Source organism: Taurulus bubalis, assembly GCF_910589615.1.
Source record: "Taurulus bubalis genome assembly, chromosome: 6".
Classification (NCBI taxonomy): Eukaryota; Metazoa; Chordata; class Actinopteri; order Perciformes; family Cottidae; genus Taurulus; species Taurulus bubalis.
In genome coordinates, this window is record NC_136594.1 from 11,435,054 (window position 1) to 11,457,595 (window position 22,542).

Consider the following 22,542-nt stretch of genomic DNA (forward strand, 5'->3'; position numbering starts at 1 on the left):
GGAGTGTGACCTGAGTAGGGAGCGAGGGCGAGGAGGTGGGAGGAAGAGAAGGAGGGAGGTCGTAGGCTCACAAAGGCACAGAATGACAGCAGGAGTCACCCAAGGGAGAGGGGCCAGTGTATCAGCTCCCCTGCCCCCCCACTCTCCCTTCAACAAGCCTGACCTCATGTCTGTCTCTCATATATTTATATTTATATATTGATAGATATACTCGCTTTTTTTGTCTTTTTGTTACAAGAGAACATTTAGGAAAATATAATACAAAATGTAATACAAGAAATATAGACTGCACTGGCTAATATCACTTTTAGTGACGAGTAGCTTCTTTTGTATGCAAGTTTTTTGTGTTCATGAGTCTTTTTGTAGTTTATAATTTTTTTGGTCAGACCTGCCATGGTGGACTGGCCCTATTTCATTTTTTTTTTAAGTGTCGGGACACCAAGCTCTAAAGACCGCCAGAGACTGAGGCCTACTGATTATTAAATAGTCAGAGAGCGACAGAAGCGACTCCTCCGTCGATAGTAACTATTGCGCATAAATTGAAGACAAGTTAGAGAAGACGTGTCATCTACATTTGTCTTCTGCAGTGCTCAGAAGCTCCAGAAATAAGTAGCAGATAGCAGAAAATATGATTATTAGTCCTGTTATAGAAATTAAAAGTTTAACTGAATGTGATTAGTTTGCAAAGTTAGCTAAAATGAAGGCCTCTAAAGAGTACAAATCATTAGAGTGGGCCCTTTTTTTTCTTCTTTTTTTAACATATTTTCTTCACATTTACAACTTTGACTTGCTAATCAGAACAAACAAAACAAAAATCCAGACACACACGAACACTGCTTGAAAAAGTAACAAAGCCGTAGAGAAATGCTAATTCTGGTTGAATAGCCTGGTGAGCAAAGAGAAGGATCCATTAGTGAAAAAGAAAAAGGAGAACTGCCCCTTTTTCTGAAGGTCCGCCCTCCGAAAGCACCCACTGGCCATTTACAGGGTAAAAGGTAAAGGAAAAAGTCTCCATCCAAACCTCATGGTCCACCAGAATCATTTCAACACTCAGAGGAAGCACCCGCCTCTCGTATTTTTTTGCTACATCAATTCGCTACTGAGAAAGAATCACAAGATATGAATCAATCTTTAAGGAATAGAGTTTTTAGTTATGAGGCAACTCCTTTTTTATTTTTTTTATTGACATAGTAGTCCATCCACACCATAGGGTGGTATAGTGTAGTGGTCAGTAGTGTGGAGTAGTGGTTAGGCAACCCAACCAGAGGGAGACGTGAGGGTTTGGACAGTAACTGTACATCTATATACATTCTTTCTTCTCTGCTACTGCTCTGCAACTTTTTCAGTTTGTCATTTGGTCATAAAGATGGGACTTTGTGTACAGAAGTCCTGTTTTAGGTCAACGCAGCTGTAGAAGCACTTCCTAAAAAGTGGAAACATTTTGGAAATTGGTTTAACGTTTTGAGATAAAAAGCTTATTTGCTTCTTTGCGATGAGTTAGATGAGAAGACCGATATCACGCCCCGGCTGTTGAACTGCTAAATGTGAAGCTACAGCCTGGTCGGTTAGAACATCACGGCTGGAAACAGCTCGGCACGAAAAGCAAATAAATAGATTTCCTCAAATATCAAAAATATTTCTTAAATCGTCATCGTTTTTCAGCAGTCAAATGTTCCAAGCAAAGTGCAGGACTTCTGCAATAGCTAATCCTGTAAATCTTATTGTGTAAAGGGAAGATACTGTGATGTAAATAACTTTCAATGTTGCAAATATTGCAGAACCAACAGAAGTGCTTTACCTTTTACTTCGCAAACTTGGTGCAAAGCCTCGTCCGCGTATTATTGTCTCATAGAGAAGACATGAAGCTTTTGTTTTTGACCTCTCTTAAACTCCCTCGCTTGTTCTTTCTCTCTTTCAAACACACACACACACACACACACACACACACACACACACACACACACACACACACACACACACACACACACACAAACATGAATGCACACATCCTGATTACCAAGTCAAAGCTGTCCACCACACTACAGAAATTCCCCATTAAAACTACAAACTCTGCTCTGCTCTATGAGCCTGCGGCAACACTAAGTAGGGGGTTGTGAGGGCAGTGGGAAGGCGGGGCGCGTCTGGAGGGGCAGGTTCAGGCAGGATACAGTAGGGTGAGGTAGGGTCAGTGGTCAGGAGGGGGTCAGGAAGGCTCGAGTGGCATTTCAGCCCCATGTACTTCCTGGAGAGCCGGGGCCGGGAAAGGAGGAACATGTTCAGGGTGTACCACCGTCGTGGACCGGTCGGATGCTGGAAGCGGGCGGCGTCGACGATTGCAAATAGTCGAGGAAGGTAAAGGTGATGGGAGGGAGGCGCGGCCGAGGAAGCTGGTTGGGAGATCGATGGCCGCGCGCTGTTTAACAGTGGTGCGGCTGCATTCTGTGGGAATGTGTGGCTGTGTAGCTGGTGTCGCTGGAGCTGCTCTGGAGGCTGTACTGGTCCTCCTCCTCGCCGTCGCTGATGCTGTCCACGCTGTCTGCCTCGACAGGAGTGAACTCCATACCCTCGATGTCCACCTCTGCACGCAAAAAAAAAGAAGAAAAATACACATGGTTATTTTTGGCGCTGTTCACAAATAGAAAAAGTGAGGGGAAACTGTTTATTTCCACCCAACTGTGGGCATATTTATTAGGGAGCCTGCAGCGCCTGTGGATTAAACCCAGATTTAGGCAGCCGTTAAACTCTGAGCAAACAGGCAGATCTTTGTGCTCCCACAGCTAATCCCCGTCCATTGATAAACAACTGCACGTGTGTTTACCTCACCCAGGATTAATAAACTGTAACAGTCCAAACTAAGCATTTTAGGGGAGTCTGTGGCACTGGTGAGCAGCAGATTGCACCTTTTAAACTCAGGTTGTGCTTGAAAAGAATGAGATAATACGACTTTAAAAGGAAAACGTGTTTTTAGCTGTTCTGTACGACCATTAAAGAGAGGTAACCCGATGGATCGTGACGGCACACCTTTTCATGACAAATAGCTCTGCACACTTGGCCAGTCGCTTGGGCATAATTGTCGGGCAGTCAGTTATAAAATTGTTTTTAATGCAGACCCCCCCCTAATTCAACTTCTAATGAAGTATACTTGTCTGTCCCTCACATCGGAGGGGAGCATTACTTTGTATTTTTGTAATTTCGACAGATGAAACGTGACAAATCGGTTGCGCTCCTGCAACCTGCACCAGTACTCGGCAGACCACATGTCATGACATGTCCCACCAACGGTAGCTTAAGAAGAAGGCTAGATATCTTTATCTGTGTTCTGAGGCGTTAACCTTTGACCCCAGGGGCATCGTCTGCAAACAAGGCCAGGGCTTATCGTCTAGTGGCTCAGAGTTCATCAGGGGACATCACTGATGGGAGAATGCAAATACCCAGAAAAAACGATTGTCCAGATTTTGGACAAACAAAGATTTATAGTGAGTTGATCCCTGCTGTCGTGCTGCTGGTTGAAACCGCCGTACCTTGCTCAGAGTCGGTGGAGATGGTGGAGCCCAAGCTGTCGGTGCGGATGCGCTCAACGGATCCGGACACCGAAAGCTGCTCCAGGCGGCGTTTGAGGTAGCGGTGCTCTCTCTGCAGCTGTTCCTTTGTGGTTAAAGCTTTCTTGTCCTGCTCCTCCAGCTTCTGCAAACACACATAAATGCCAAGAATCAATGATAATGCTCACTGGATGCAAAAATCTCTTCTTTTTTTTTTACTGTATACCCATATACTTTGTTGGGGGATGTTTTTGTCGTACCATTCAAAAGAATCCCTGAAAGGTCACTGCGTGAAATTCGGACCATTCTTTTTTTCCCTTGTAATATGTTTTGCGGTACCTTGCAATAGGATAACTTATTGTGAAGGACCATAAAAGTAGTAGAAAAATAAATGTCACTGTGACCTTTTGTGCAGGTATGACTATGATGACAGGCATAAAGAATAACTATATATAAATAAACAATGTTCTCGCTGACTTAAACGCCTAAGTAGAAGAGAACTTCCAATTGTGATCACCATATTATTTTAATATTTATTATTGATATTGGATACAGTGCATCTTTGCAAGAATATGGATTCATGCCAAATAATACAGAGGCTGTAACTGATCACTCCTGCCAATCAGATCTCTGCCAAAGTTACAAAGGAGAGAATTTAACAACAACAAAAAGCAAGTGGCTGAATGACTGCGTATGGTCTGTAGGTTAGGAAGTCAAAAATAAACAAACTTGTCAAAGTTTGACTCAACCTGTGATTAGATTGTGCATTTATTTGCATGTGAAAGTTTTCGAAGCCGAATACATGTGGCACCTTGTGATGCGAGAAGACACAACACTGACGAGAATCAGCGCAGATCATCTGAGCAGAGAGGACATGCACGATAAACAGGAAATGAAGGGTTAAAACTCGCCACGTCTGGGATTTCTACCAACCACAGTGTGCTGCTCGTAAACAGCAAGAGCAGTACAGCGTGTCCTGAACTGTACTTAGATGTACACATTCTTCTCGGGTCACTGCTCCTGCTGCATACTCATTTTTAAGTATCTTGCATGCAACAGTTAATGAACAATGGAGGGGGTTGGCCTTAAACATACCAAACATCCAATTATGTCCTTTCCCATATCTAAAGATCAGCCACCAAATGTCCCGTATATTCCACTTTGTTGAATAATTAGTTTTCCTTTCAGTCTTGGGAGCATTTTTTGCACTTACAGTCTCTGAACCGCTCTGATTGAAAGATTAGAGAACAATATAATACTCAAAGAATGCGGGGGAGAAAAACCAAACCGCTTAAAGACGAGTAAGAAGCGGTGCATGAGTTGGGAGCTCAACAGGATGACAAACTGGAGTCTTGAAGAAAGTTTTAACTACTTTTAAGAGAGTGCTGCAACTCTCACTTTCAATTATTTTTTTGAATGAATTGATGGTGTAGTCTAAAATAAATTCTGAAAATAGTAGACGATGCCTTTGATAATTCATCAAAGCCAATGGGATGTTTTCTAAACAGTTCAGAAACCAAAGATATTCAATTTACACTAATAAAAGAACACACGGTGGAACCAGCAAACGGCCTTTTTGATTGATAATGATCTCTTTTTTCCTTTTTTTTTATCAATATGACATGTCCCGAGCTTTATTATTTTTTTTTTTATTTTTTTTTTTTATACCTTGATGTGCATCCTGGCCCTTTTCAGCAAGCTCAGTGTGGTGTGTCTTGTGCTGTCTGGACCCAAAGGAACCAGCTTCTTCAACTGCTCCAAGTACAGCCGTAGTTTGGCACGTCTGCAAACACACAAGCACAGGGCGAGTCAGCAGACATCCACCTGCAGAGGAGTGAGCTGGAACCCACCACACAAACACACTGACGAGCGTTTATCCACGTGTCCCTGAAGTGCAGAAACAAACACTCTTTCTCCCACACGCTGACTGTCATATCCTTCTCTTGTACTGAGAAACGTACTAAAGCAATGACTGAATACTACAAGATCGGTTTCAGTGGGGACTTTCGGGATTGACCGCGGGACGCTGCATGTTCAAAGGGTTGAGGGAGTGCAGATCTCGCTCCTTACACATGTTCAAAGCTCACAGAGGCTCAAACAACAATTCAAATCCCTGTGAGGAATCACATCCTCCCAGCATGAGAGAGGAAATGTCACATAATGTTAGTTACAAAATACTTTTTCATATCATATCGCACAGCCAGAGTTCATGCAAGTACCTCAACATTTACACATTTACTCGTCAACAAGAGCTGTTTTCACAGTACACCCACACATGACACACATTCAAAGAGCCAAACAGGGCCTTAGCTGCGAGACTTTCCTGTTTTTAGCTAAATGTATATTATACTTGTCCATCCCTGTTGGGGTTTGCCTGCCTGTGTGACTAAATGTGGTTGGTTCACAAAAACAAGTTTGCATTGCACTCACTGAGACTCATGTTTTTGCAGAATGTTTTTGCCTCGATGCAACAAACTGACCTCAATATAACCGCACACTGTCTACTGATGCATTACATTTGTCCGTCTATGCTGTGCATTTTGCTTTTTTCCAAACTGTGTGTTTGATGGATCCACCAAATGGACACCGTGCAGAACCCTAGAGCTGTGGGAGAGACCTTAGACCCACAGTCACCGAGAGCAACAGTCCTTATTGACCAAAGTGACGGCCATGAGAAGTATCTCATCTGTTCTGATCACTCTGCCGGTTGGACTCAAGAAACAAACCGTGGCCCCGGAAAACCCTGCATCCCCTGCCAAAGCCCTTCAGGCCATCAACCCTGGATCTACAAGTAAACAGCTCACTGGATGCAGCATTTGGATGTTTAATTCAGTGTTATTGACGACAAGGCAGAGTTAATATCTGTGTGGATATTGACGGACTTTGTGCGGATATTGTATATTTTTTCAAAAGACGGCTTTTATTCACAATTTTTTTTACATTTTTTTATCAGCAGATTACCTCCCATGTCTGACCTTGGTTCATTCAAATTTTCCTCATAAAGGCCTTTCAATCTTCCATTAGTCATGCTAGTCCATGAACCGTTTCTTTGTTCTGATCTAGCCTTCCCCCTTTTCTCTCGTTCCTTTGGCTAACTCTGTCTGAACGGTAAACAAACTCCAACAATGCAAGGTCTCCACTGGCCAATACTTCAACCACAATAAACCTAATCAGAGAAATTAAGCTCTTTCGGCCTGCAGAGCCGAGCACACAGGAGAACACACTCTCTACAAATCCACACACACAGTCTTTCCCTGTTTTTTTCTTCTTTTTCTTTCAGGAAGGGCGTCGCCTGTGTTTTTCACATAAAGTAAGACCCTCTTCCTAGCCTCGTCTATTTCATTTAGAGGTCAGCCAGAGGCCGGCCTACGGGCAACCAGAGAGTCTTGGGGGCTAAACTAAATAATCCTAAATCTTAAATGATAGTTACATCTATTTTTTTGGGATTGGATCGTAGCTTAAAATAAAATGCACCTGATTTAAATATATTAAAAAGGGATTAGCCATCTATACCTCTATACAGGTGCATACAGGCGTTCCCTCCAAAAAGAGCGTGTGAAAGTGCTCTCGTTCTTTTATTTCCTTCTCTCCCAGGGACAGCCCCCCTCCTCCCCTGAACGCCTCCACCCCTCTGCTCCACCCTGCCAACACTAACACACCCTCATCCCACTGGAAAACAAGTGTCTTCTGAGGACAGGGGCGGGGGCCCACCTCCAACCTGCCCCAGCCGAGCCACATGAAGCAGTTGGACTGCGGCCAGGGGAAGCGGGCAGGAAGGAGCTGGGGGTCTGCAGCAGAGAGGCGGGGGGGGTATTTTTTTGGGAGGGAGTGGGGTCCGAGCTAGTGAGTGACTTTGTCCTGGGTTAAAAAAAAGGGCTCTTTGAGTGCAGTGTGCTCAGCTGCACCAGGCAGCGCTCCACACACTTCATCCAAAGGGTAACTTGAGCCAACGGGCCACCATCTTGCTCCCCCCTCCTCTCTCCCTCTCTTGTAATGAAAAACAAAAATAAGGCGTTCCCTGAAGGCTCTGCCTGGCTCCCCACCTCCTCCTAAGGGAAACCTATTTTTACTGAAAACATTCATCACAGGCTCCACCTGTAGGCTCACGACGTATTTTACCTGGCATGCAGATGTAAGGAATGTGCACCACCTGAATGTGTGGAGATTTGTCTGGGCTGACATTAGAGTCCCGGTCTGAATTATTATCCAAGTCAAACTGGGAACGATTCAAACTATGTCTTTAAAAGATGCAATGAAGATAAACATGTTCCCCTGCGGAGAGAGAAACGCTCTATTTTTCTTCAAGAGCACACAGACGATTTGCAGCGGGTTTGGGACCCTCCCTTACTTACATTTGTTATTCCTAAACCAAGCCCCGGTCACGCTATGTTTATCAGATTACCTCGAACAGCCATGCAAAGTGTGGCAGCAGATGAACGTGGATGTTGTGTCCATGAAGCGGAGCAGACATTTCGCACAGTCTGGCTCCACGTGGTACTAAATCACATCAAATGTTCCAATTTGTCTGGCTTGAAAATAAGGCGGTCTTTGATATATTCAGTCATGAATATTGTCACAATGTGAGACTGTTGATGTGGTGCCATACAAGAGTTTGTACTCTGTGTGTGTCAACAAGTTCAAACATAGTGTGTAAGTCAGGGTTTCAATGTCAGATGGACACTCATTTAGAGGTGTTATTATAGCAAAGGAAAGAATTACGGTGTAACAGAAGCCTTTTAGCTCTGAAAAGGTTTCGTGACTGCTAAAAATAAAAATTGCAAAAACAAGTAACACAAAACATCTGTAATTTCTTTGCAGCTGAAGATTTAATAGTAAGTCACGTCTGCAGGGAAACGACCACCTGACCGTTCTCACGTGCAGATAACCACGGGATGAGTTCTGTCTGATCTCTGGCCTTCCCTCCCCCTCCTCTTTCCCCACCATCCAGAGGCTCAGTGCCAAAACAAAGCAAAGGCAGAGGAGAAGAAAAAAAAAAAGGAGAGTTTGCTCAGAAAGCTGCACGCTGCTAAAAACTGGAACAAGCTATTTAAACAGTTAACCGAATATTGACCATGCTTTTCTCGCAGATCTGGTCACACATGCTCCATTTTGACTTTTCTGCTGAAGTCAGAAGGGAGCAATGTATCTGCAGCAGTCTGTTTTTATGTCTGATGGATGCATTATGAAGGATATTTATGTTATAGTTATGCTGCACCAAAGAAAAGAAGTGTCACAGTGTCCACACACAGATATCCTGGTTCTCAGACACAGTCCTGGTGACCGCAGTGTCCCAGGACCGTCCATGGCTCTGGGACTGGAGATCAATCGGTCCATTAGGAGCTGCAGGGCCTGAGAAGGCGCACCAGTGCAAACAACGGGCCTTCACCCCTCACTCACTGCACTGTTTAATGAGCTCGCTGCAGCCCAGCGCATTCCTCAACCCATACGCACAGGACCGAGTGGCTTGTCTGGCAAGGAGCCAAACCCTGCTAAACTAAGGTCAAAGGTCACCAGAAACACCACTGCAATGTTTCCTCTCACTGCCAGAGCTGACTCGGTGTGTTCCCTGTCGGGTTTAAAGAAAAGAAAATGCGATACCAAGCCTCTGGTGTTGTTTTGACTCGAGCCCACAAGACACCAGCATTGGAGATTCCCTGCTTCGTCTGCTTATCTTGTCTGCACAGTATTGCAATCATTTCATCTCAAAATGCAATGTTTACATTTGGAAGGTATGTCATTTGACATCTCCAACATAAAGTGGAGCCAAACTGTGTTTTTAAAGGCTTTAATAAATCATTAAGATCGTAAAATCGTAGTATTTTTGTAGTATTGGCCATCTCTTTTATCAGTAATAAAAATATGGAGACACACCATTATTAAAAGGAAGTCTGCCATCATGTGCAGTTTTCCTCAGCAATCAGAGATTATCACCAACATTTTGGATGTGCTCACTTGAAGGTTTATCCCCAAATAAAAGTGGTTTAATTTAACCTTTTGAGTAGGGTACAACAAAATACCCCAAAACCTCACAAACTTTATGCACCGGGCCCCTTTGTTTACAGCGTGGCTCTGTTATGTGAAGTGAAAGTGGGGGCAGCGTTGCGTGAGTATGGATGACTATTGCTGCCGTGGTGGAATTTGGGGATGCCAGTGAAGTGGCTGCACATCTGGCTGGCAGGTTCCTGGGGAGTATGAGGCCAGATGGAGGGATTCTTGAGGTGATGAGGGATCCTACTCAAGGTCTCAGCCGACAAACCTTTTAGAGGCCCGTCATCAGTCTCCCTGTCCCCGTCCAGCCCTGCCTTGAACACGATTACATTTAAAAGATGGTAGAAAAAAAAACGACGACCCACTTCAGCGAAACGAGAGACACACATGGAGACACGCAAGGCTTTCAACACCCTGATATGAAATGTCTGGGTCGAGCTGTATTTGTTTTCTGTCGTCGAGGGTGCCACACCCACCCACCCACTGTGTGCAGTGACAACTGCAGGGAGAGACAGACGGATACAAGTCCCCCATAAACACATTCTCCTGGCGGCAGGAGCTCGCTCTCACATGACTCTGCTCTCACACGCGAGCAGCAAACAGAAACTTGAACGCACCACAACAGCAGCGCAGACGGAGGGAGGGGCCTGGTTACTTCACTGCTTGTGGCATTGCACTGAAGAAAGAGCTCAGCGTGCTTTACTGGTGATTAAACAACAGGAAACTGCAGAATTAGGAAGATTGTTGTTCACGCGCTGTCGTAGTATTTCCACAAAACTGGAATATCCACTGGGCGTGCTCGGGAATGCCTAGTAATTAGATTCATTTGACTTTTTTCGTGTACTGAAACAATCCCCTGTGGGAGCATGGATCATTCCAAAATCCCTTCCTCAGCACAGCCAGCTTACACTGGTGTTAACAGAAAAACAGATGTCAAACAGAGTTTGAAGAGGAGAGCGTGTAAGGAAACAGAGAGAGGGGTCGGATTAAAGAACAAATTCCCTGTGCATCTCTGAATCATGTCAACACAACGCCAAATGACAGGCCTGGACATTCATTTCCTTCCGCTGCGTGCATTGAAAAGTACATTACAAATGTTGGACGGACTAGCAGAGACAAGTTCAGCAAGCTCAATAAACACATTCCCCTGACACGGGCGAGTTCTGGTTTTACAATGAACCCTCGTCAATGATCAACACACCGAGATCTAGTGGCACGAGAGACGATTCCAGCGTCCGTGTTTACTGTAAAAGTGTGTCTGTTTACTTCTGTAAGGAGGTTGTAGAACAGTGAGGCAGGGCCCTGTTTGAGGGTCTGGGCCCGACTAAAAGGCCACAAGATAAGTGAGATAATTAACCGAAAAGAAGACTTTCTAGAACACAAAATTAAGCTTATTTAAGACTTCTTTTCCATTTTGAATTAGAGTATATTAGAACCTTTCAAATAAAACAAGAGGAAGTCAGAAGTCATTTGGGGAGTCGCAAAAAGCTTAACACTGTTATTGAACGCAACAGAACAAAACTAGAGTGAATAAAGAACTGTAGAAAACAGATGGATGAATAACAGAGTGCCTACAGCCCTAATCCACTCTATCAATGCATCAATCAAACAAATATTCGCTTGTGACTCCCTGCTTGCCAAAAAAAACAAGCGGCACCCAATCAGAATGCGGCTGCAGAGCATTCTAGTAATACTCGGCCTGCAAGTTTTGTGACCCCCATCAACCTCCATCAACCCCTATCCCCCCTCCGCCTAAATCGACTCTGTTACTTAACTACATTCCAGCACATGTGTGCACACTCTGCTGACCTGAATTCCAGGCCGCCTGCTCGACACTCAAAGCAGCCACATCCTACGCTGCCTGCCGTTCCCTCTCTCCGGCAACGCTCAAGAATGTCTTCGTCTCCTCTCTTCCTCAGGCTGACAAGGGCCTGGGACTGAAACATGAATGGTTCAGTCCACTCAGTCTCCTCCCTTTGCGCCTCCTTTCCACTTCTTTCTTTAATTGTTTTTTTGTTGTTTTTTTTGCCCTTGAAACCCCAAACCTTGTTAAAGTGCACCCTTCACTGTTGCTTTTATGAGCATCAGCTGCTTTTGCGGCAGTGAAGCAAGTTTACTGACACAGAAACGATGTGCTCCTGGCAATAACGACACCTGAGAGTGAGCAGGGACGTTCTCATCTAATTGTCGGTCTACAACGTTCACAGACACACATTTCTGTGTCAGTGTACAAAAAGCCTAACACACAATCGTCAACAGATAGTAAACAGATGCGCAGCCGGTCTGCGATTGCGGCCTCGGCCTAACGGAGCCGGAGAGCGCCTCAATGCCCGATGACCTCAGGGTGGAGAAATTCCACATGTGACCTCTGCTGCTGATCTACAACTGTAGCTTGTTTCTTATTATTTGTCCCAGACCAGCCTCACTACAGTAGCAACCAGGACTGTCATACAGCTCTGTCCTCTTACTTAATTAAATGTAGAACAATTTTGGACAAACCCAGTCTGTCGTAAGGTTGGGCAATATGACAAAATACATCTGGAGAGGAAAGCAATGTGTCAACCGTCTGAGATTTGTCTTAAAGTTTATATATCCCTTTAATATATATTGTGATGGAATCAATCTTTCGTATAAATATTTTGTAAAATTGTTGTTATTTTATTTAATAGATTAGCGAGACACAGACATTCCCATCTGGTTATTTTATCAACGAAAATATCACAAAATGCATGTATTTAAAGCTGAAACGATTAGATACCAAATCTTAATCTTAAATCTTTAACTATTTTGATAATCAAACAGTCAATCAAATAAAATACCAGATGTTCCCCTGCCCTGAGATATTTTGATAGACAATTTCTCACACTTTACAGGCAAAACAAATAATCAATCAATAATCAGCAGACCAGATCAACAGTGACAATCATTGTTAGTTGCAGTCCGTCATATATTTAAATCGTAATATAAAATTACATACATATATACCGAAATGGCCCATCTAGAGTACACCTCAGCTCAACAGTCATGTTGGATATACGTGTCGTTACAAACGACTACGTGGTCTACATGTGCCTCAATGATTAGAGCACGTACAGTACATCAGTCATTACTGGGTTATGAGCGGCTGCTCACGCACACCAAATGACTCCAGGTTACCGCACTCACGTGAGTAATATAACTGACAGTGTGACATTTGAGGAAGTTAAGTCCAAAAGCCACATGCGATCATGTGAGTATGTGAATTACACACAAAATAAGGAATAAAGTGTTCCACTTTATTTATGTCGCAGCGTTTTAAATCAAAAGAAATCATTTTTTTCTTTTAAAGGCAGAATGTTAACATATTATGACCTTAACTTCAACTGTTATTCACAATGGCTGTGCCTGCTGCAATCCACATTAAAATGCAGATTAAAAGGCCTCACAAAAGCCTGCCATCTTCCACATAAACTCCCGGTCACAAAAGAAGATTTATACCTCAAAAGAGGAGAAACGGGCACAGATGAGTTTTGGCAGGAGGGCCGGTAAAGACTGATAAAGGCCCTCTGTGAGAAGGGAGCTCTTGCCTTTCTCGTCCTTGCTGCCTCAGGTTTCTGCTGACTCAAACACTTTTAGAAATGAAAAAGGAGAGCCAGAATGAGGAGGGAAAAAAAACCTAACAGAAAAACCAGATGTGGTCTCTAAAGAGAGGAGACAAAGAGTAGAAGGCAAGGGGGTGAAGGAACAGGGCTGTGGGACGGCTCTCCCTCCCTCCGACACACCGCCATAACTCAAACGGCTCAGTGAGGTGCTGCCCAGGCATACACGTGCATGTGCACACACACACACACACACACACACACACACACACACACACACACACACACACACACACACACATACACACACACACAGGAGCTTCACTCGAGGGGAAAGAGTTCCTCAAAGCCAAATAAGTCATTCATCACAGCTGGGAGTAGAAGACACCGGGAGAGTAAATTTAATTAGAGAGAAGATTAGACCATGACAAACTGAGGGCCTGCTCCTGTGTCCATGAACTGCATGTTAATTTAGAGCTAAGTTTAATATGTGCCACACAGTTGCTGTACAGTTCAGTGGGATATATACTGTAAGAGAATACTGTCTGTTGAAATCAATCTGCAAACATTTCACTGAGAGCACCTGACAGTTACAGACGGTGTCATTGTCTGGAAAGATCAAAATAGAGCTGTAAATCTTCTTTTCAATTGGGGGAAGCAGCACAAACATACCAGACATAGCCACACCATAGCGGCATCATGTGGCTGGATTTCCTGTAAACAGGTGATATGTGGGAAAACAATCTGTAGTTTCACAATTTGTTGGCGTTTCTAGAAAAGGAAACTTGTGGCACGGACAAGTTGTCAAAGGTGTGATCAAGAGCGGCTTAAGTCAGAAATGGGAAGGAAGCAATGCCAGGGGAGACCAACCACACGGTAGCATTTCACGGAAATGTCAAGCCGATGCTCTGCAGCTCTAACCCTAATGATATGAGAGAGAAAGAGAGAGAGAGAGAGAGAGAGAGCAGCAGAGTCACCCTCGAAACGGTCTACACAGAGCTGTCACGGCTGCACTCCGGCTGCAGCAGATAAGCAGGTTGTGTCAGGACAGGCGACCCTGCGGGACACAGCTGGCACCCACCCAGACGTCTCACTCTGATAGCAGGACACAAATATATGCAGGGTGCCTCTTGAACGGCTGCCAAGGCAGCAGTCAGTTTCGTGAAAGACACCTAGCATGCATAAGATCACTGAGTGGCAACCAGTGGGCCTGAGTGGAACAAAAATGCAGTCAAAAACATATTTAATTTGTAGATATTATTGTTGTCACACTGGCATAAAACGGACGGATGACTTGAAAAGTAGGCTAGAGTATTGAACCTCAAATAACCTCAATATCTGAGGTCTCGCACATTATTTGCACTATACATAAACCGAGTCGATGCCTCCGGTGTTAAAACCAGACGTTTATCGGCCACTTCGCCGCCCACGAGAACATACAGTACAAGGATGGCTCTGTGCTGCACCAGCGTGAAGAGAACACACCGACACATGACCGAACAAAGACACTGAGTCAGGGCTCAAACAACTGCACCTCCCTCGGTCGAGCTTTTCGAAAGCAATACTAGGATTTCTAAAGATTAAACAGGTGTGTAGCTCTGAGTGGAGGCTCCAACTGGTTACGCACTCAGTGAACTGGTTGAACAGGACAGCGGAAGACTTTTGGGTTTCTTATGTATCAGAAACAGACACAAACAGACAGTCACACAGAGATCGAGCGAGGTCACTGAAATGTTGGATCATTCCTTTGAGTAGCATACCAGTAGGGTTGGAACTGATGACACTTTGGCTTTCAGTTACACTCTTCGATCATCTGGATCAGAAAACGCCAAAAAAGGCACATTGTACAATTGTGCTTGTTTAGTTTAGCACAAAACTAAAAGATATTCAAAACCCTCACATTTGAGCAGTTGAAACTAGCAAATGTTTGCCGTATTTTCCTGATAAGCGGCGTACACGAGTGTGAAGATTGTTGTCGATTAATCTTCTGTTTCTGTTAATAATCTCAGCACTACAGCTGGTTTATTGCCCTGCACACACGTGCACTGTAGATGACTGTGCTTAAGCTTGACGTCACAGCTTCCATCTTTAACACCTGTATGTTGGGAGTAATGGCCGTGTAACTTTGAAGATGCATCACGTTGCAAAGGATCACAATGTCACCTCGTCACTGCAGGGCGCGTCATTACAAATAAGTGGATGGAACTTTTTCCTCAAAAACAGGCAGAGACGGAAAGCAAGATTACGGCAGGAAAGTACTTTTAAATATGAACTAATGCGTCATTAAGGAGTATTTAAACATAACTAAATGTATTTAAGCCCTTATATCAGAACTCACATGTTTTACTATTACAGTCAAGACACTGCACATGATGTAATAACAAAAAAAACACATATTTTTTAGAAACTCGTGGCCGTATGACGACAAGGGAAGTGAGTAAACTGATTATGGAACACTTTACTGGCACTGACTTTTGTCAGTTTGACTGGTCACTTCATTGCTAACCAACCACACCCGTCATCAGACATGACCTAAGTGTTGCGTCTCAACACCTGCTTTGTGATCAGCCGAATGCTCAATTCTGTCTCTCAGGTCAGGGAGGAATATGTCGGAACTTGTTTCTCTCGTCTGCACTACACGCATCCATTACTCACTTCCAGACATGTGACTGGCAAACCCCAATCCCTCAGCATGGGTGATGGTGTGTCACGCACATGCGGCCCAGCACACCCATCTCAGCCTCACATGCTGATGGTCACATCAGCTGTTTTGTAATTACTCTCTGGCAGGCAGTTTTTGTTGTTGTTGTAAGATTCAGCTTAGGATGACCTTGATACAAAAAAGCACACCAAAAAAGTTTTGCTTCTTCCTCCCAGCCATCTTCCCTAAAGCAGCTCGGCTTTGTTGTATCAAAGGCGAGTTTTTGCTTCCTGACAAGAAACCCCTTTGGATCTGTGAAGTCAAAACAGAGCAAAAACAGACGTCTGTGCCTTTAATGAGCGCGGATATCACATCACCGCGAGCTGAGCGCTGTACCCGTAGGGAGGAAAAGAAAAAGGTGGAGTGAGATGCATGCTGGGGGTAGTCGAGCGGGATAACCGTGTGTGTGTGTGTGTGTATGTATGTGTGTGTGTGTGTGTGTGTGTGTGTGTGTGTGTGTGTGTGTGTGTGTGTGTGTGTGTGTGTGTGTGTGTGCCGTCTGTGGGCCTCTTAATTTGGAGAAATGACAGGCGAGATCCAGATTCACCCCGCCTCCGTTCACAGTATCAGCCTGGGCAGGATTATCACATTACTGACAGGATTCCCTTTCCATACAAGGTAACGCGTTTCATCCATGAAATAGAGACAGATCTAATCAACATGAAGCTGCTCTCTGAAATGAGCTTATTATCCATTTTCAGACATGAGGAATTAATTGATTCAATCTCATTGAAGATGACCTACGATCCAATCTGGTGCTTTTGACTGAGGGCGAAATATCTTGACGTTTAACTGCAGCTAGCGTCCCTTCGCTTAGCATGTTAGGAACTCAAGGGTTCTCAGCAAGAACATGCAAATCATACAAACGTGACAGATGCAGTAGGTAAAAGAGTCTCGGAAGTGGTTTTACCTGTGTTTCTCCAGCTCGTTGTGCGACGATCTGTGAAGACAAAAGAGACAGAGGAGTGTCAAAATATTGTCAAAATACTACACACACTCAAATCACATGACAATGCCGTAAATAATCCCAAATAGAGAGGCATGGTTACGAACAGTTTTTCTCTAAATGTAAGACACATGAAAGCAAGCTGAATGGAAGAAATGCAGAATCACAGCACATCTGAGAAACACAAGGAAAAATGTGTCAAGACATCAAAGGATAGTGTTGATTCCTTTCTGCTTTTGCTTTTCTGCCTACATGTGGCTTTAGGACTTTTGAATGGTTGAGTTGCTTTAAAAATCAGTTTTACAGAAAACATACAAGTATTATATTTATTATAATAATGATAATACTCCAAAACAGGCCTCAAGCAAGCAACGCAAAGGCTTGATCATATATTCTGGGAATAGACATCCATGACAAGTGTGAAAAAATGGAGTTGAGTTTAAAAAAGAAAAAATTCCATGTCTGTGTGACGTCTGTCAGAAAGTGTGCAGCAGAGAGCAGAAATGCTCCCTGAGAGAGAGAGAGAGAGAGAGAGAGAGAGAGAGAGCCTCCCCCTGCCCCGCTCTCACATGCATACAAACAGCATGCTCGCACTGCTGTTGTTGCTGCACTCGGGCTGAAAAGCAGCGTGGACGCGGTATGAAAACACACTCAGGCGTCTGGAGGCAGAGACGCTGCAGAATTCCTCAGCGTGTGGGTTATTCCCCTGTCGCGATGTGCAGCGAGGGCACTGCAGTCCATCTGAAACAGGCTCTCTGTTCATGAGGCCGTCATGGATACCGCGGCAATAAAAACAAAACAAAAACAGCAAAAACAAAAGGGCCAGACGGACAACAAGCCTTTTCAGATTTTCTGCTGTTTGAGAGCCCTTGTGCTCGTGAAGCAGTGGTTCCCACAGCTGTGGGAGGCCGAGGCGGCGACACTGCTCACGGCACCGAAAAAGGGGTTACAGTTGACCGTGGAAGTGCTATAATGTGGCGCCTACCCAAAATCCTCCCAAAAGGAGGACAGGATGTTTCACTGCTGCTAATCTGATCTAAAAGGCCGACATCATGGGGGAAGTTGTGCTATTCAAACCTGCACAAATTGGGGAAATGTCCCAGACAAAGCACAGGGCATGACCAGGAAATAATAAAGCAGCTTTCAGAGGAAGGGAATGCACACGGACCTGTAATTACAGCAGGTTAACACACACACTTCTACATGTTATGTAAAAGCATGGTGTGGCATGCAAAGGACTCTGTACTTGTTGACCTTGATGATCAAAGGCCTACATATTAGCCTTATACCACGTTTCTTTATTGGATGTAGAACTACCAAAGCTCATCCCCTTGTCGAGCCCCTTGTGTGTGTCTTCACACATTCACAGGAAGGAATTCAAGGATGCAAAAGAAGTCACTATTTATATTCTTTGGTAAATATATATTATCAAGTGTGACAGAGGTGAAGCAGGAAAACACAAAGCGACCAAAAATCTTTACAAACCGTTTTGTTTTAACAACAGTCTGCGATTAAACAAGGAAACTCCACCAGGGTTTTTTCTTTCTGTGTGCAAAAATAGACTCCCAACCGCCCCCCACATACCCTAAATATTGCATCATTGCAAAACATGTGATTGGTTTCAATTCTGCCGATTTGATCATGATATCAAACGTAACAACAGTTTTTGGTTCGACAAAGCAAACTTTGTGCTTTTTGACAAACAGCCAGCTACTGTTTCACTGAACATAAGTTCAAACATGTTTTTACTTCATTACCCCCTGCATCCTGTTGATGCTTACAAAAACCAGCCAGAGAGCATAAAGGGAATTGGGGAGTTGGCCCTCAGTGCAGTCACAAGAAAAAGGAGGGAAAAGCAGGTCTGGTGCTTGGAGCTTGGTGGGCTGGTGTTTGTCACAGTGTATCGGTGTCTGTTTCAGCCACACCCACCTGTCACAACGCCACACACACCCACACCCACACCAACACGCACGTAAACAATTGTGTTACTATGTCTGAGTCAACGGAATGTTGATGAGTCGGTATTCTCATTCGTGACAAATATAGAAATATTACTTTTGAATTTAAAAAGCCGAACGCCTTAAAAAGGAGTGCAATTACTATGTGATACCACAGGTTAATATTCTGTATGCACGATGATGTAAGTCTTAGACTCACTGCTGAGGAAACTACGGTCACGATGCTTCCCTAAACTAATATTAGCCAATGGGAGAGAGTTTTTTTTCTCCACCAAATCTTAATGTGCAAGTGTTCCTGTGAATAAAACTGCACTGACAAAGACATGTCGTGCACATGTTTCTTGAGAGTTTAACCCTCCCGTTGTCTTGGGGTCAAAATGAACCATGTGCAAATGTATATGTATGTATGTTGATGGGTCTTTTTGACCCCAAGATAATGGGAGGGAAAACATATTCACCACAAATGACCCTAACCCCTTCACTGTTGCACACTTGGCCAAAAAAACTGGTAAAACTTTGTATATAGAGGTCCCCAATTCAGGGCTATAAATCAACAGAAATGTTACCAGGGACTACAGCTGATAGGATTAATCGATCATAGGAAAATGAAACGTCAACTATTTTGATAATCAATTAACTCATGTATGATAGTAAACTCAATATCTTTGGCTTTTGGATTTATCGTTGGAAAAAAACAAGTATTACGCTTTGCATTTTTCACAATTTTTCACAAAACTATTACTACTTAATCAAGAAATAATTTGCAGATTAACCAATAATGAAAACAGTCGGGGTTAGCAGCCCTGTTAGCAGCCTTCCTAATAAACAGGCCTTTTAATTACACAGAGGACAATTACATTTGAACTTGCTGAAGTTGAAATGACCTTTAACAGCTGTCTAACTGGCCTAAAAAGAGCTACAAAGCAAGATATAACCGAAACTGAAACTTAAATCTATTCACTTGTGTAATGTTATTCTGTTTGATTTCATGGCCTTGCAACAAGGTCTATATTAGTTGTAGACACTCGCAGTATGTCATTTAACATCAGACACACACATACAAAACACACCAACCACATGAAAAAAGAAGAAGAAAAAAAAAGGCACAGGTGAAAAAGCACGATAGTCGTGCAGAAACGAAAGGTTACGTGCATGTCGGGTGTGTTTTCTCTCAGCACAGGGAGAGAGGGTGTGTGCGTGCATACGTGCGTCTGTGTGCGTGCTTGTGTGTGTGTGAAAAAGAGAAAGAGTGGGAGCAGCAGAGTTGACAGTGTACGCGTGGCAGTGTTTATTGGAGAGACCAAAACAGAGAGCCCAGCCCAGGCAGCAGCAGCAGCAGCAGCAGCAGAGAGAAGGCAGTGTGCATGAAAACAGCCAAACTGTGTGCGTGCGTGCGCGTGTGTGTGTGTGTGTGTGTGTTTTCTATACTCAAACAAATACAAAAAGCAAGACTTATATTTACCGATTGTTCGGAGTTTTTCCGGAAATTGGCGAGGCTTTCGTTTTCTTACTGGAAAAGTCGCTCCTGTACGGTAAAACAGACGCATAACCGTGTTCTGCCTCTATTGAGCAAACAAAACACATAGAATTGTTAATTTATTGTGGTGTCTGCAAGAATAAATAATCTGAAAAAGCTGTCAATGAGTCATTCGGGGGAAACATGAAATTGCTGTAGAGGCTACGAAACGTGATCGATCCTCAATGTAATCGCTTCCAATAGATCGATATAGTGCTGCACAGCCTTCAGCAAGGTGTATGTTGTAAAGCAATCAACGTTACGTGGTCATTTATGTGTATCTGTCATTATGATACTGGTTCGTATTGTCAATGTCACTCTTGTTTACTCATTTCCCGAAGAGAGAAAATACGAAAACACACCGTATACTGAGTAGATACAACACGTGAGCGGTAGTAGACACATTGCAGACACAGTTAATAAAAAATGACCTACTTTAAATAATAAAACAGAGCTACTCTTTTTCTAGCATATAGGCTATAGGTCCAGTTTTCACCCACCGTCCCATTGTCTGTAGAGTGACATCATACCTGCACTGTGGCACGGCACGTAAAAACTTTACATCAAATAGAAGATTAAGCTAGCTGCCGTCCTAATGCTCTATTCACAAAATAATCACGAGCCTCGAAATCCTGTCAGTTTGTCAATTTAGCTTGAAATACCTCTGTCTCTTCTTTCCAAGTACTCTGCAGCCTCCAGCAGAATTAAAAGAGAATTAAGTTCCATCTCGTTGTTGTCTTGTTATAAAAAATATAAATGATCTTTTCACACAGATGAAGAAGTCATTAAATAATGGAATTAAAAATTGTAAAACTGTTTCACGACGATGTACGAGCGCTGCTATATTCTGATCTGAGTCTTGGTGACTCCAAACTACAGTATCAACAGCACCTAACTAAAACTCAGGAAAGTGAGTGATCGCACGCTCGTCCAATGAGAAAAGCCTGTGGGTAGGTTCGCAAGGTCTGCTTTAGCCTATGAGCAGGCTGAAAACGGGGAGATGCGATTTGATTGGCTTGAGGGGAAAAGTCATCAGGGACATACCCTAGCAACAACCTGGGTTGCCCGCCCCCTCTACAGCTGATTGGTTGGGCACGAAGGCAGGCGGCTTCTGATTGACTGGGATGAATTCCGGGCGTCTGTCATGGTTGAATTTGCGCTATTGATTTGGTTGCCAAGTTTAATAACTTCTCCAAAGTATGCGTTTGGATATGGACCGTATAGTACACTACATTCAACGGTCATTTAGTCAATAAGGCTATGTTGTAAACATCAGCTATTTCCCATAGAGTGTGTGACATGGCAATATTACTCAAAGCGTTTGTGTGCTGTGTTAATTTCCTGTCCAAGTCATTATGAAAGCCCTGTATGAGGCTGCAGAAACTGAATTGGCATATGACTCCTGAAGAAATAAAGTGACTGAGCTGCAGTGTTAACTGCATGTTGTTTTTGAGAGAACATGCAAAGTTGAATACACATTTTCCTTGAGAAGTATATATATATTATCACCCTCTTTTAGAAAAGCAGTTTGAATAGAGGACATATTAATGACAACTCTATCTTTTTTGAGTTCTAAACTTCATCAGATGTAAGGCCATTTTCAGTCTTAAACAGAATAACAGATACATCTGCAGTAATGGCTGCCTCTTACAAGTAAACCTTATGTTCTTCCTGTGACACAGTTAGAGCTGTAGCAATTGGTTGACTGACAGAAAGTTAATCTCACACATTTTTTTGTAATTAATTAATTCTTGATGTAAAGTAAGAATTATATAATGTCAAACATTTTCAAAATATAGTTACAGTTGGTGCTACAAAACAATTTGAATAAGTCCAGAATTGATGATGCCAGTTTTTTTTTAACTATTTTCTGACGTTTCATAAACCAAACTATTAGAAGTGAATCACGAGATGAATTGATAATGTAAATGATAGTAAGTTGTTGCTCTAGACACAATTGTGATGCAGGTCATTTCAAATAGTAGATTCCAACAGAATAAAGTTGTACTATTCTTGCAGCTGAATGACTGAAACTTTGCAAGAACAGTATAAGAGTTATGAATGCCTCTGGATGGCAGGCAGTTTATTTTGCTCGCAGCCAGATTTGTTTGTGCCTCAGATCATTTGAGTACATTCTGAAGAAATCACAAAAGCGTAGTGATAAGGGAAGACACTTTTAGTGTGAACGATGAGATACAATAAAAAGGCCATGGAGGATCAGAGCCACAAACTTTATTTTTGTTGTACTTACTTGGTAACAAGTGTCACATGGGATCCTCATGGGGCCTAGACTGCAGACGGTTCATCATAGATTGC

General features: G+C 43.3%; 1 protein-coding gene across 1 annotated transcript; it reads right to left on the reverse strand.

Moving 5' to 3' along the window:
• Positions 1-2,309: 2,309 nt before the first annotated feature.
• Positions 2,310-20,952, reverse strand: mxd4 (MAX dimerization protein 4; the record flags this gene model as incomplete). Its single annotated transcript, XM_079219703.1, has 6 exons — positions 2,310-2,578; positions 3,522-3,684; positions 5,208-5,322; positions 16,717-16,746; positions 20,173-20,272; positions 20,889-20,952. The coding sequence occupies 6 exons, from the start codon at positions 20,950-20,952 to the stop codon at positions 2,418-2,420; spliced, it is 633 nt and encodes a 210-aa protein (XP_079075829.1). The 3' UTR covers positions 2,310-2,417.
• Between the last annotated feature and the right edge of the window lie 1,590 nt (positions 20,953-22,542).